Here is a 14,967-nt window from a genome sequence, read left to right on the forward strand (position 1 = left end):
TGTAAAGACGACAGGAAACTAGTTTATAACTTTAAAAGACGAAATAAAATGAAAGAACAAAACAGCTTGTAAATCCTGTGAATCATAAACCAACTCATAAATGGTAAATGGACTGAACTTATATAGCGCTTTTCCAGTCATGCTGACCACCCAAAAACATGATTAAGCTCAGCTAGAAGAAATCCTCCTTCTGTTCTACTGAGGTTTAAACCAGTGGTGTCCAAACTTTCTGCTACGAGGGCCAAAATCATCCAGTTTAGCGTGACCACGGGTCACACAAATATGGATATATTTTAAATAAAAATGCAAAAATAAATTTTGTGTGACATTTTCCTTTATACTATGAGACGTGCAAGATTCTGCTGAAATGAGCAAAGTGTGTGAGGGGGGGTCCCTGTGGGTAAAAGTGTGATGTTTTTGGTTTCCTTACGCCGCAATTAAAAAGTGCTAGCAGAAACATTGTTAATGGAATAAATAATGTCTGTTGTACCTCACAATTTTTTTTTATTTAAAAATATCTACATTTGCTTCTTGAATTGTGGTTGGACAAAAACATTTAGAGGGCCACAAATGTCCCTACTTTGGACACCGCTAGTCCAGAAACTGCGAGGCGTTCACTGACCTTTCTCCCCGTGGACTGTCCCTGAACGATGCAGTCATCGCTGTCTGACTGTGTGGACTCTCTCTGAGGGTCCGCAGATGCCGGAGCTTCCTCCACATCTGGAACGATGGAGTTAAAACAACATGATGGACATAAAGCTGCGTTTCCTGTGTCTGGCAGTCAGTGTGACAGCCGTGGTTAAAATTTATTCTAAGGATATATTAAAAAACAACAAACAATACATGTCCCATAAAGATGAAGCTGGGCTTCAGATCGTTGTTAAATAAACTGCCTTCAGTTAAATTCAATTCAATTTTATTTATATAGCGCCAATTCCCAACACATGTCATCTCAAGGCTCTTTACAAAGTTAAATTTCATCAGATCCTCCAGGTTGGTCAGAAAGTTTCCTCTCTAAGGAAACCCAGCAGGTTGCATCAAGTCTCTCCAAGCAGCATTCACTCCTCCTGAAAGAGCGTAGAGCCACAGTGGACAGTCGTCTGCATTGCTGATGGCTTTGCAGCAATCCCTCATACTGAGCATGCATGAAGCGACAGTGGAGAGGAAAACTCCCCTTTAACAGGGAGGAGAACCTCCAGCAGAACCAGAACCAGGCTCAGTGTGAACTCTCATCTGAACAGACCATTTTTCCTCCGATGCAAAGAGGGCTGGTAAAAGGTTGTATGGATGTCCGTGTCAGCGAAAGGGAAAAGTCTGACAACTAAAATGTTAAACTAAGGTCATGTTTCAAATTTTGTCATGCATGTTGGTGCATCCACAAAAACATACCATACATGTGACTAAATATGAAGAAATGTGTGCTATTTTGTGAAAGATAAAGTCCTTTATAGGAGTGACAAGTCTGATGCGCTCCTGCTTTTTATGGGGCATGTACATCGGGATGCAATTCCACAATAACCCACTACGATGGAATATTGTACTTTACCTATTATGTTATAATCCCCCCCCCCATACATGATGATTTTCAGAGCATCTGGAGATGGACGTTTGACACCATCAGCCCCCCCCAAAGCGTTTAATTTGTTTTTTGCTAAATCAATAAGAAAAAGGTTACAGCCACTCTGAGCATTCAGCATTTGGAGGTGACTGAACCTTTATTATTGCAGACAGAGAGTCTGCATAGCACAGCACAAGATTAACTAATTTATTATTAGATCATCGCTGTGACACAGTTGATTCTGTAACTGTGTAATGCGCAATATCCTATAAAAGTAGAAAAGAGGCAGCAAGACTCGGCCTTTATCTCTTTTTTCAAGAGGAAGAAAAGATCTTCCACGGTTTTGGAAACTAATTTCCAAGGGGAAAAAAATCACATGCAAACTATCTGCGTATGATTCCCCATTTATTGAGCTCATTGTCAATGTCAGAGCACCAGCTGTTCAGGGTAAACCTCTGCTTCCGCGAGCTCGGATCAAAATGCTTGTGTGCAGAAAGAAGCAGGTTAGAGATCCGTCATTATCTCTTATGCAGATCTGTCTGTTTTACTTTAGCTGCTGAAAGAGGATCAGTCTTTATTTTACATGTTAAAGCAGGAAAATCTTGCTTGATTTTTTTTTCTTTCAGTTAATTAACTGGAAATTAATTTCAATAGGACCTTTATGAGTAAGAAGGACACAAGTTTAGTCTTTATCTAAATATTTTAATGGTCGACATTCTGACCTTCAATGATTTCCTCTGAGATGTCAGAGTCGTCTGAGTAGGAATGAGCCCCCTGAACCAGCTGCCCTTCAGAAACATGAGACTCCTCCTCTTCATCATCGTCGTCACCCTCTTCTGCTGTGCTCTGAAGAGCTTTGGATGCCGCCTGCGAAGACCAACAGGTGAGCGGCAGGTGAAATCTCGGGTGCAATAGGTGGCCCACACTAATTTCAAGAAGATTTTAGTTCTGTTTCTGCAGTGTAAACTGTATACACTGCAAAAACGGAACTTAAAATAAGTAAAATGTTCTTAAAATTAGTTGCCAATGGAATAAGATTTTTGCACTTAAAATAGGAACAACTCATCTCCATCATCATATTTCAAGTACAGGATGTCTGACATCCTGCACTTAAAATACATTATAAAGTTAGTGTATTTGTACACTAAAGTTAGTGTACAAATACACTAACTTTATAAACATTTTACTTATTTTTAGATCCGTTTTTGCTGATTAAAGTTCTTTAAACTCGAAAGTAACTTAATGCACCAAACCGTTCAGCGTCGGCATCAGGGGAGAGGAGGAGTGATTTATACAAGTCACTGTGAGTCTAGCTGACCTCAGCCGTGATGGTCTGCACGACTGAAATGAGTTTACCTGGACATCAGGTGCAAACGTCGCCTTCTGTTTCTCTGGGAGAATCTCTGCTGAGCTGCGCTCCTTAAATATTAAAGAAACACACACAAACACCCAACTGAGTCTCAATCATTTCTATTCATTAAAGATAAGAGACAGAAAACTTGTGAAAATCAGAAAACATGCTACTCTTTGCTCATGTGAACGATAAAGACTTGAACTCAAGAGAAGATATCGGAGCGTCCGAAGGAAGCAGCAGGAGGACAGAGTTTGGGAAACGAAATGAACATATTTGTAACTTTATGTGGAATACGGAAATAATTTATCAGAGCATCAGCAAACAATAAATTAACCAGCTCTCAAAATATAACTCTAAGAGTGGATGGCCACGTCCAAAACCTCCATATTAATTCAGGCAGGGTCTCGGGGTACTGGTTCCTATCTCCTACACCAGTCCATCACAGGAATGTGTACACACTCATTTCTATCTAGAGCGGCTAATTACCCCAACATGCAGGTTTTTTAGGATGTGGGAAGAAATCCAGACTAACGATGTGGAGATGTAAAATGACTCTAGCCAGATGAATTTCGCTCCGCCTAGCTTCACTCACATCCATCTGGGACATCTCCATAGGAATTGCCTTTTTTCAGGCTGGGCCTTATCAAAAATCCTTGCCTATGATTGGATAAGCCACTTGTCTGTCATCTTTATCGACGTGCTATTTCAACCACTCACACCGAAGCTAACCCGTGACGCTGATGAGAGCGACGCAGGAAAAAACTAAACTTTTTTTAAATTTTTTTTAAGTGTTTGCGGCTCTAGTGGCACGCGTTTTATTGACAGTGAGCTGACAGGAAGAGGGGGGAAGACAGGCGGCAAAGCGCCGCGGGTCGGAGTCGATCCGGGCCGACCGCGTTGAGGACTAAAGGCCTCCTAATATTGTTTGCGCTAACCGCTCCGCCATTGGGGCGCGTCCGCTGGGGACGCGCCCCTGAAAACAAAACTTGCCAAATCCGGTCGGGAGAAGGGCGAAAACATGGTTTGCACCAACAAAAGCCTTCAGAGCCGTTCTCTGATGTTCTTTTAATGAAACAATATTAGGTAGATTGGACAACACGGAAGAAATAGCAGCATCAATGTTAACGCTTGCTTCCTCGACGCGAGCCGCCATTGTTGTTGGAATCTCACGGTCGCTTCTCCACTACGTCACATCTATGAAACTCCAGCCCTGCGTCCTGATTGGCTGGATAATAAAATTGGTTGGAGAAATCACTCTCTATGGGAGAGGTCCCAGATGGATCTGAGTGAAGCTAGGCGGAGCTAAGCGGAACGAAATCCATCTGGCTACGGTCAGGTTAGTGGAGATGGGGAGAAAATGCAAACTCCACACAAAGACCTGGCCAGAATATTAACTGAGGAACTTCTTGCTGTGAGAAGAAACTACGTATATATCCTGTCTGGTCTGGGAACACCTTGGGGGTCCTCCAGAATGAGCTGGAGGATGTTGCTGAGGAGAGGGATGTCTGGGTTTCTCTCCTGGACCTGTTGCCCTGCGACTCGATCTTGGGTAAGAGAAAGACAATAGATGGATGGATGGATGAGTTTCTGAATATATGAAGCAGATCTGATTGTTTTTTTAAAGCTGGTAAATGGTCATTCATTGTCTGATACCTGAACCTAATGGATATTTTTCGTGGCCGAGGTGCTGAAGTTAATAGAGTGAAGGGAAGATTGTGACAAAGAAACAAAAAAGAAAAGAGTCGGTAAAATGTTGGGTTGGCAGATATTGTCAACTAATTTTTCAGCATATGTGGGACTTGTGCCAGCTTATATCTGTAGTGGAATCACACTGAGAAATGTTGACTCGTATAACTTTCACTGACACAGTTTGCTGCTTCTTTCTGTCCCTTTTGCTTGGACTGAGTTGGGCGAGAAGGCTTTTGTCCACTCAGCGCCGTCCTCCTGGAACTTGCTTCAGAAAACATTGAAATTAGCTGAACTTATGTCACCGACTGCTTTTACTTCCACACTAAAGGTTCTTCAGGCTGATTCAATAACATGTACCTGTTTTTCATAGTCTGTTGTTTTCTTTTAACTATGTAACTTTTTCTATTTGTTGCCGCCTCTTGGCCGGGATTCCCATGAGAAAGAGGTTTTTAATATCAATATATCCTGATTAAAATAGTAAAAAAGGCTCACATTTATATGTTTTTTGTGTTAATAGTCATTCCTTACTTCAGTTCTCCATGAAGAGATGGAGCATTCAGCTCCAAACAGCCCCAGAGAACCCAGAGCAGTGCAAAAACAGACTAAACTACACTAAAAATAAGTTAAAATCTTCTTGAAATGAGTGTATTTGTACTTTATTTGAGTAGGTTAACAAGATAATCTGCCAATGGAATAAGATTTTTGCACTTAAAATGGAAGAACTCATCTCCATCAACTTATTTCAAGTGCATTACATCTAATTATCTTATTTTAGGGGTAAAATTACTCTTTCTATTGTCGGATAATCTTATTTACCTGCTCAAATCAGGGACAAATACACTAATCTGAAGAAGATTTTACTTGTTTTTAGTTCTGTTTTTGCAGTGAGCTCTCACCTTGTCTTCTGCAGGGGTCGTGTCCACAAACGTGACCCGTTTGGCCCCTGCTCCGTCCTTCTCTTGTGCCTTTTGTCCTCTGATTCTGGGCAGTGCCACCTAATGGTAAGAGAGAAGAGGACACCTGTCTGTTCTGCAGATAGCTTTTTTTTCCCTAATCACAGAAGCCAAAGGTAAATTTCTAACTTTAGAAACAGCAGGGGCTTCAGCTTTATGGTTCCTGAGCTTTTCCATCTCCTCCTGCAGCATCTCTTCAACATTCTCCAGCCGTCGGTCGGTCTTCTCTGCCTCAGCATTCGCTGGTTCCTGAATAGGATCGACCAGCTCTCCAACATGATGCTCTGAGAACAATCCGGGCCCTTCTGCAGCCGCGCCGACCGCTGCTGAGCGACAGTAGGCGAACTTCCAGCTCAACGTCACCTCTAGGCAGCCAGCGGGTCTTCCCGAGGGATCAGCAAGCTCAAAGACGCCTGAAGACGAAGAGCACACTGAACCTCTCTGAGCCAGAAAAACAGACTGAACATCTGGAGCAAAGGTGGAGCTTCATAAAATGAACGCAAAAACGGATACAAAAATAAGTAAAATGTTAAAGTTACTGTATTTATCCTTGATTTGAGCAGGTAGATAGGATTATCTGCCAATGGAATGAGTATTTTGACCCCTAAAATAAGATAATTAGACATACTGCACTTGAAATAAGATGATTGAGATGAGTTGTTCCCATTTTTAAGTGCAAAATTCTTATTCCATTGGCAAATCATCTTATTTACCTGCTCAAATCAAGGACAAATACATAGATTTTAAGAACATTTTACTTATTTCTAGTTCCGTTTTTGCAGTGTATTATTCTCTTTAGAACACACACTGCAAAAAGGGAACTAAAAGTAAGTACCTTTTTCTTGAAATGATGTATTTTTCCTTGATTTGAGCAGCTAAATAAGACTATTTGCCAATGGAATGGGTATTTTTATCCCTAAAATAAGACATTTAGATATCCTGCCATTGAAATAAGACGATGGAGATTAATTGTTCTTATTTTAAGTACAAAAAAATCTTATTCCATTGGCAAATAGTCTTATTTCGCTGATTAAATCAAGGAAAAATACACTCATTTCCAGAAAATTTTACTTACTTTTAGTTCCTTTTTGCAGAGCAGTAACCTAGGAGCCGAGCGTTTTCAGAGCCACAGCATTAATAGACCCTTCCTCACCACAGCTGTAACCATCTATAGTTTAACTCCCTTCAGGATTATGAAAGTGTTATTTTATCTAATTGAACTGAACTAAACTGAATTTAATTCCAGTAATCCAGCCCCAATCCCGCCTGAATCTCACCTGAAACCTCTGGATCTCGGGTCAGCGAGAGCAGCGGCACTCTGGCCTTCCCCAGGTATGTGTCCATCTGCTCCTCTTTGTAGTCGAACACGTAGAACTGAAGCTCTTCGGTCAGCAGGTAGCGGTCCAGCTCTTCGTCCATCAGGATGGGGTAGGATTTCAGGTCGTTGAACTCTGGGTCGTTGCGGTCGTCCACGGTGGCCGTGGGATAATCGGGGAAGTCAAAGAACTTGTAGACGACGTAGGGACTTGGCTGCTGGGAGCTCCTAGACTGAAGGTCTCTGCAGCGCCGGACGGTGATGACGAGCTCGTTCCTGCTGCTGCTGGTCGGCTGCAGAGGTCAGAAAAGTTATAAGAGATACAGAAGGTTTTTAAATTAAATTAAATTAAATTAAATTCAAGTCAAATTCAATCAGATTATACAGACTGGTCAAGAAATGTGCTAAATAAGCTGCGGATAAAACCTGCCGGGATGAGCAGGTTTTTATCAATTTAAACATTGTACACAATGGATGGATGGATGGATGGAGAGATGGATGGATGGATGGATGGATGGATTAATTGTTCGTTAGTTGGATGGATGGATGGATGGATGAATGGAGAGATGGATGGATGGATGGATGAATGGAGAGATAGATAGATAGATAGATAGATAGATAGATAGATAGATAGATAGATAGATAGATAGATAGATAGATAGATAGATAGATAGATAGATAGATAGATAGATAGATAGATAGATAGATAGATAGATAGATAGATAGATAGATAGATAGATAGATAGATAGATAGATAGATAGATAGATGGATTAATTGTTCGTTAGTTGGATGGATGGATGGAGAGATGGATGGATGGATGGATTAATTGTTCGTTAGTTGGATGGATGGATGGAGAGATGGATGGATTAATTGTTCGTTAGTTGGATGGATGGATGGAGAGATGGATGGATTAATTGTTCGTTAGTTGGATGGATGGATGGAGAGATGGATGGATGGATTAATTGTTCGTTAGTTGGATGGATGGATGGATGGAGAGATGGATGGATGAATTAATTGTTCGTTAGTTGGATGGATGGATGGAGAGATGGATGGATGGATTAATTGTTCGTTAGTTGGATGGATGGATGGATGGAGCGTCTGTGTGTATCTGTGGTTTTACATCAGGATCAACTTTTATATTTGTCACTGAAACAATTGATAAAGTCAAATATCTGCATTTTTCCACACTTTATATATTTATCCAGAGATTAAAAACACTTAAAGAAGAAACAATGAGCCGTTGATTGCTCCTGCTGCAGCGATGTGACGTAACGGCACCTGTGAGCTTTCACTGAGAGCCGTTTGGATGTAGCCGACTGCCTTCAGCTTCTCACGGTACAATCTCAACGTCTCCGTCATGGGAATCCTCAGTCGGAGCCAGTAATCCAGGGATCCGAAGCTCCGGGCCTCTTCGTGGCTTCCTGATCATAGGGCGCATAAAACACTTTTTATACAGAAAAACTAAATCCAAACCAACAGACCGTACCAGGATTAAGAATCAGGATAAAAGGAATGAAGGGATTGTTCCTTTCCACCAGTCTCTGTTGCTTTCTTAGGAGGAGGGCTCGATGAAGAATCAGTGACTCAATGCAATCAGCTGAACTTCCTTATGTACACCATAGGCAGTGGGTGGTTCTAGACCAAATTTACCAGGGGGTCTTTTTCATTGTGGCACCGAAATAAAATAATTAAACCAGGAAAAACTGGGCAAAATTTAATCATTTGATGTATTAAGTGAGCCGAAGAGCCACTTGTGGCTCTGGTGCTGCAGGTTGCACTGCAAAATCGGAACTAAAAATAAGTCACATTTTCTTGAACTTACTGTATTTGTCCTTGATTTGAGCAGGTAAATAAGATGATCTGCCAATAGAATGAGTATTTTGATCCCTAAAATAAGATAATTAGATTTCCTGCACTTGAAATAAGATGATGGAGATGAGTTGTTCCCATTTTAAGTGCAAAAATCTTATTCCATTGGCAAATCATCTTATTTGCATGCTCAAATCAAGGACAGATACACTCATGTTAAGAAATTTTTTTTATTTTTTATTTGTTTTTGCAGTGTGCAGACCCTTAAAAACTGTGATCCTGTCTCAATGCTGCTGAAGCTAAAAGTGAAACACATTCATTTAAAAAATTATTACTAAAAGAAAAATATAATGGTAAAAAAACTACATAGGCCCAGGGGACCAACCAGTTACGATTTATGTTCCTGCCCATGACATCATAAGAAATTTATTTAGTATTAAGTCTTCAGTACAGGGGCCCTCGGTGCGCCAATGCTGATAGGCATTAAAAGATGAACTGAATCTGCCTGGATCATTGAATAATTTAGAGTTCACTGAATTATATGTAATTATGTATGAATCTGAATTACTGGTTTGAATTGGAGTAGAATAAATTTTAAACTTAGTAAAAAAAAAAAAAAAAATCAGAAAGTTTGTGTTTAGTCTACATCTTCTTTGTTGTAACAATGATTCCTGGTAAATAACAACATTGGTGAGGAAAATTGATCTGTGGGTTGAGCAGTAGACCTATGTATGAAAAACCTGCATTAAAGGAAGTTTTAATTCTCCACTAGAGTCTTATAAGTATTTAGAGGTCAGATAAACAGAAATGTCATTCATTATAATCCTGTCCTCATTTCTGAACAGCCAGCTGTGCAGCAGGTTGCTTTGATTCCTATTTCCTCTCCTGCCCCACAGTTACCACCAGCCTTCAGTCAAAGAGCGTTGACCTTTAAGATCCAGGTGCTTTTTGCTGGGTATCTGGTAATATACGCACGCATAACGACTCATTTATACACACGGTTAAACACATCGTCTTTCTTAGTGACTGTTTTGCAAACTAAACTGATTGCACGTTTGTATTTAAGAGCTCCGCGACTCACCGACCAGCGGGATAGTGCCGTAAACCTTCCCTTCCCGGTCCAGCAGCTGCTGCAGCCGCAGCTGACCCGTCGCCAGCGTCCTCCAGTCCACCCCCAGCGCCTGATGCAGCTCCACCGTGACCGGGCTCCTGCGCAAAGCCAAGCCGAGTCAAGCCAACTTTAATCATAAGTCGCTTTCAAAAACAGCAGGCACCTTTCCAAAATGCTGATAAAAAAAAAGAATAGTTCAAATAAATCAATGCAGTTTTTTTGGCAACATGCTTTTTATTTTGACCGGTCACATAAGGTAAGAAATAGATGGATTTCACTATTGCACTCATCCGCCATCCAGTCTAAAACCGCTGCCACTTATAAAACCAAGGATTGTGACAACAGGCTTTCTGCAACCTGCCAGACGTCCAAAATCTACACCAGAGGAAAACGCACCGGCCGTTCTGACTACAAGTCATCAACTCAGTCTTATTATGGTTGAAATGTAAAAATGCCACAGTAGCGTACCTGTGCAGGTAGTCCATGAAGTGTTCGTCCATGCTGACCACGTACTTTGAGGTGAAACCGTATGTGGGACTGCGGCCTGTGGCCACCGGGGTGGAGTGCGTGTCGAACAGGTAAAAGGCGTAGGTGCAGAAGGTGGAGGGCTCCCCATCACCGAGAACCTGCAGGGAAGTAGGAGACAGCGTGGCTCCGACTATCTGCAGCTCCAGGAGGTTTTCTCCACGCTGCAGATCGACGGCTTCATCAGGGAGCTCCGCCTCATCTTCACCCGTCAGGTCCGGCTTGAAGACGTAGGGCTTGGTGCCGTAAGCGATGTCCCTGAGCTGACCTGGGAGGCAGAGAAAATACTGAGCTGAAGGGCAAACGAAGCTTTGGGAGAACAAGTTAACATCCAAACTTTGTTTATGAAAGACAGGGACAGAGAAGCTGCTCAGGATGAGCTCACCCCAGCGAACACATTTTTTTTCTTCTATTAATTAACTAAACGTTGTGTAATGATAAAAATCTAAGCGGATATCTAGTGACATCTCTCGGCGTTTTAAGCAACTCTGAGAAGGGGGCGTAGGTGTGTCTGACGCTGCAGAACCCGACTCAAATGATGGCGGGTGTAGCTTTGGGCTTCTACATCCTGTAGGCGGCTTGTATTAACGTCAGTAAGATGATGAATGGTTGCTAGGGAGAACCTATAGTGACGAGAAGTCACGACGCTGCTCTAAAACTAAAGCTTTTATTTTCTTAGATCATGAAATGTTCTTAAAGCTTGTTGACTTTATACATTTTATTCTGTACTACATCCGATGTGTGTGACTCCTGAGGTGATGTGAATTTTCTGATATTTTTGCGGGTTCAGTTAAGGGCTGGACGATAATTCAATAATAATATATATATATATCGATCGATAGGAAAAAAGGGTCAATAAAAAGTTCAATAGAATAAAAGTTTTCCTTCCTTATACATTCTAGTTATGTATGTTAATATTACAGTCATTACATCCTCCCAACCAATCACAGTGCAGACTCAGGAAGCTCCTCCCCCTTCAAAGAGTTCAGAGAGCACATGTTTTTTTTTTCCTATTTAAAAATTCGCAGTTTTGGTAAAAAGTTGGTTGAGTAAAGGATTGAGTTTGAATTAATGTTTGTTAGTTCTTTATCTAAAAATAGGTTGCTAAGCAACAGCATGAAGTGACCAGGACTGCACTTAAAATGTATGTTTTGAATTTGTGGATAATTATCGATCAATATGATTTCTATTTTATGGATACGTTTTTTTTCTATATCGTCCAGCCCTTCGTTCAGTCATTGGTTTGAGCTCTTAGGTCATAACGACAATGGCGAGTTCCACCGTGGCGCTAAAACCAGCTCTAGCTGGACGTTTAGATGATTACCTTCCAGCTTGGTGATCTTTGCGGCTCTGGCATCCAGCAGCTGGGCCTGGCGCTCCAGCTTCTGCTCAAACTCAACTTTATCGCTGCTCATCTTCCGTAAAGCCGCCTCCAGCTCCGCCTGAAGACCGGCAGAACAGAAAACAGATTCAGCCGAGTTATTTCAGCAAAGCCCTTTCGATAGGAAACAGAAAATGGCTTTGGTGTCAAACCAAAAGTCGAGGCGGATGAAGTAGAAATCAGTGCCCTCCTACGTTCTAATCAGCAGTACTCTTAAGGAAATGAAACCCAGAGACATTTCTTCTCTGGACTCTAGAGGTTTCTGAGCTGGTCCTATAGAAGCTTTCTCACACCAATCCTCACATTGTTTACTGTTTTTGAATCGGGTTATTAAGGATAAATCTGGAGAGATGTTTCCTGGTCTGTGCGCGTCCTTCTCCACCTTGTAGTCTTTGCTGATCCGGCTCTCCATGTTCAGGAGGTTCCTGGTCTTCTCCAGCTCCTGGATGGTTTCGGCATGAGCAGCTCGCAGCTCCTTGACGGAGCTCTCCGTGCCGCCGCTCCCGTCCTCATCCACCGGCACCAGGAAGCTCAGGTCTCCGCTTTTCTGAGACTTGCGCCTCTGAGAAACGATCTGGGTGTTACTTTTGCTGGAAGGGAAGCGACGTGTCAACAGCACAAAGTTTGGCGTCTGCTTACTTTGATGAGCAGCAGGGCCTCTGTGAGTTCAGCCGGGCCGTATTCCTTCTCCTGTGGAAGAAGAGAGGGAGGAACATCGCATTGATCTCATTTTTTATTCTGAATGGTCAGACCTCAAGAGTTACAGTGTGGATGGAGGCGCTCACTCTGCCGTAGAACTTCAGCATTTCATTCAGTTCCTCCACTTGTTGCTTCTGCTCCAGAAACTGAATCTGAAGCTTTTGGTTTTCTTCTGTCAGCCGCTCATATTTCTCTGAATCATAGAGATGTATTGATTTACGTCGGTTTTATGCTGATTTAACCTGGTGAGGTTGAACTAACTCTCAGCGGTTGCTGCGTTTGTTCGGTCAGCTGAACCGACACATAATGAGACGGCAAACAGACCTCTTTCCCACTTGATCTTGTCCAGGATTTCGTTTTTGTCCATGAGGTCGGCCTTCAGCGCCGTCTCCAGCTGAGCGATCTGTAACTTCAGCTGCTGCTCCTGGAGCTGCCACTTCTGCTGCAGGGAACCATCGAAGGCGCTGTGGACCGGCAGAGAAACGGACGAGTTCACAGAGAGACACACCTGAGCTCAGACCCAACAGAACTGAAGAAATCTAAAGTCAGAGGTTGGCTGAACCTCGGCAACTTTAAAGGTCAGCGGTTTCACCAAACAGACCTGATTACCTGTCCACTTGTTTACCTGTTCACCTCCTCACCTGTCCACCTGCTCACCTGTCCACTTGTTTATCTCCTCACCTATCCACTTGTTTATCTCCTCACCTATCCACCTGTTCACCTGTTTACCTGTCCACTTGTTTATCTCCTCACCTGTCCACCTGCTCACCTGTCTACCTGTCCACTTGTTTATCCTCTCACCTGTCCACCTGCTCACCTGTCTACCTGTCCACTTGTTTATCTCCTCACCTATCCACCTGTTCACTTGTTTACCTCATTATCTGTCCACCTGCTCACCTGTCTACCTGTCCACTTGTTTATCTTCTCACCTGTCCACCTGCTCACCTGTTTACCTGCTCACCTGTCTACCTGTCCACTTGTTTATCTTCTCACCTGTCCACCTGCTCACCTGTCTACCTGTCCACTTGTTTATCTTCTCACCTGTCCAACTGTTCACTTGTTTACCTCCTCACCTGTCCACCTGTTTACCTCATTATCTGTCCACCTGCTCACCTGTCTACCTGTCCACTTGTTTACCTCCTCACCTATCCAACTGTTCACTTGTTTACCTCCTCACCTGTCCACTTGTTTACCTCCTCACCTGTCCACCTGCTAACCTGTCTACCTGTCCACTTGTTTATCTCCTCACCTGTCTACCTGCTCACCTGTCTACCTGTCCACTTGTTTACCTCCTCACCTATCCAACTGTTCACTTGTTTACCTCCTCACCTGTCCACTTGTTTACCTCCTCACCTGTCCACCTGCTAACCTGTCTACCTGTCCACTTGTTTATCTCCTCACCTGTCTACCTGCTCACCTGTCTACCTGTCCACTTGTTTACCTCCTCACCTATCCAACTGTTCACTTGTTTACCTCCTCACCTGTCCACTTGTTTACCTCCTCACCTGTCCACCTGCTAACCTGTCTACCTGTCCACTTGTTTATCTCCTCACCTGTCTACCTGCTCACCTGTCTACCTGTCCACTTGTTTACCTCCTCACCTATCCAACTGTTCACTTGTTTACCTCCTCACCTGTCCACTTGTTTACCTCCTCACCTGTCCACCTGCTAACCTGTCTACCTGTCCACTAGTTTATCTCCTCACCTATCCACCTGTTCACTTGTTTACCTCCTCATCTGTCCACCTGTTTACCTCATTATCTGTCCACCTTCTCACCTGTCCACCTGCTAACCTGTCTACCTGTTCACTTGTTTACCTCCTCACCTGTCCACCTGTTTACCTTCTCACCTGTCCACCTGTCTACCTGTCCCCTTGTCTACCTCCTCCCCTGTCTACCTGCACACCTGTCCGCCTCCTTCCATGTCGACCTGCTCATCTATTCACCTGTTCATCTTATCACCCGTTCCCCTCTCCCTCCGCTCACCTGTTCATTAGTTTCTCGTTACTCTCCTTCAGCAGGTCCCTCTCCTGCTCCAGGTCACTGACACGCTCCTGTAGCTGTTGGAAAGCTTGTGTCAGAAAAGTAAGCACGCACAGGGACTAGGCTGTAACCATGGAAGAAGCTCAGCTGATGCAGGTTTATTGAGGTGTGAAGTATCTCACCTGCTCCACCTGGATCTTGGTGACGTCCACGGTCCGCAGCTTTCTGTCCAGCTCCAGGTTCTTCGTCCTCTCGTCTTTCAGCTGAGCCGTCAGCTCGCCCAACTTCACCATCGCTGCGTCGTTACTCGCCTTCAGCGTCCGCTGGGCCTGGAAAACACGCGTGAGATGCTTTGATGCTCAGTGTTAAGGTTCCCTTGCTCCAGAACCATGAAACTCTAAAGAGTTCAGCAGCTTGGTTTAACCTAAGGAAATCTTTGAACTCTGTTTTGAATTAGTTTATAATCCAGCAGACTGACTTTATAAAGGCCTTTCCTAGTCCCACTAATCACTGAAACACAGATCCACAGGTGCCTTGCCCAGGGGAACATCAACATGGCACAAGGAGAAGTTCCACAAACAACAGATCAA

At 43.2% G+C, this 14,967-nt stretch overlaps 1 protein-coding gene across 1 annotated transcript in view; it reads right to left on the reverse strand.

Moving 5' to 3' along the window:
* Positions 1-14,967, reverse strand: part of rpgrip1l (RPGRIP1 like) — a 33,748-nt gene that overhangs the window by 12,896 nt on the left and 5,885 nt on the right. The window contains exons 8-23 of the mRNA XM_036125607.1: positions 14,560-14,706; positions 14,381-14,454; positions 12,720-12,859; positions 12,482-12,588; positions 12,336-12,386; positions 12,079-12,258; positions 11,640-11,757; positions 10,259-10,583; positions 9,761-9,888; positions 8,149-8,291; positions 6,832-7,162; positions 5,684-5,967; positions 5,498-5,596; positions 2,915-2,977; positions 2,281-2,425; positions 623-720 (exon numbers count right to left, since the gene is read on the reverse strand). Coding sequence (XP_035981500.1) covers positions 623-720; positions 2,281-2,425; positions 2,915-2,977; positions 5,498-5,596; positions 5,684-5,967; positions 6,832-7,162; positions 8,149-8,291; positions 9,761-9,888; positions 10,259-10,583; positions 11,640-11,757; positions 12,079-12,258; positions 12,336-12,386; positions 12,482-12,588; positions 12,720-12,859; positions 14,381-14,454; positions 14,560-14,706 — 2,433 coding nt within the window. The remainder of the gene's footprint in view (positions 1-622; positions 721-2,280; positions 2,426-2,914; positions 2,978-5,497; positions 5,597-5,683; positions 5,968-6,831; positions 7,163-8,148; positions 8,292-9,760; positions 9,889-10,258; positions 10,584-11,639; positions 11,758-12,078; positions 12,259-12,335; positions 12,387-12,481; positions 12,589-12,719; positions 12,860-14,380; positions 14,455-14,559; positions 14,707-14,967) is intronic.

The sequence above is a fragment of the Fundulus heteroclitus genome, chromosome 2 (genome assembly GCF_011125445.2).
Source record: "Fundulus heteroclitus isolate FHET01 chromosome 2, MU-UCD_Fhet_4.1, whole genome shotgun sequence".
Taxonomy (NCBI): Eukaryota; Metazoa; Chordata; class Actinopteri; order Cyprinodontiformes; family Fundulidae; genus Fundulus; species Fundulus heteroclitus.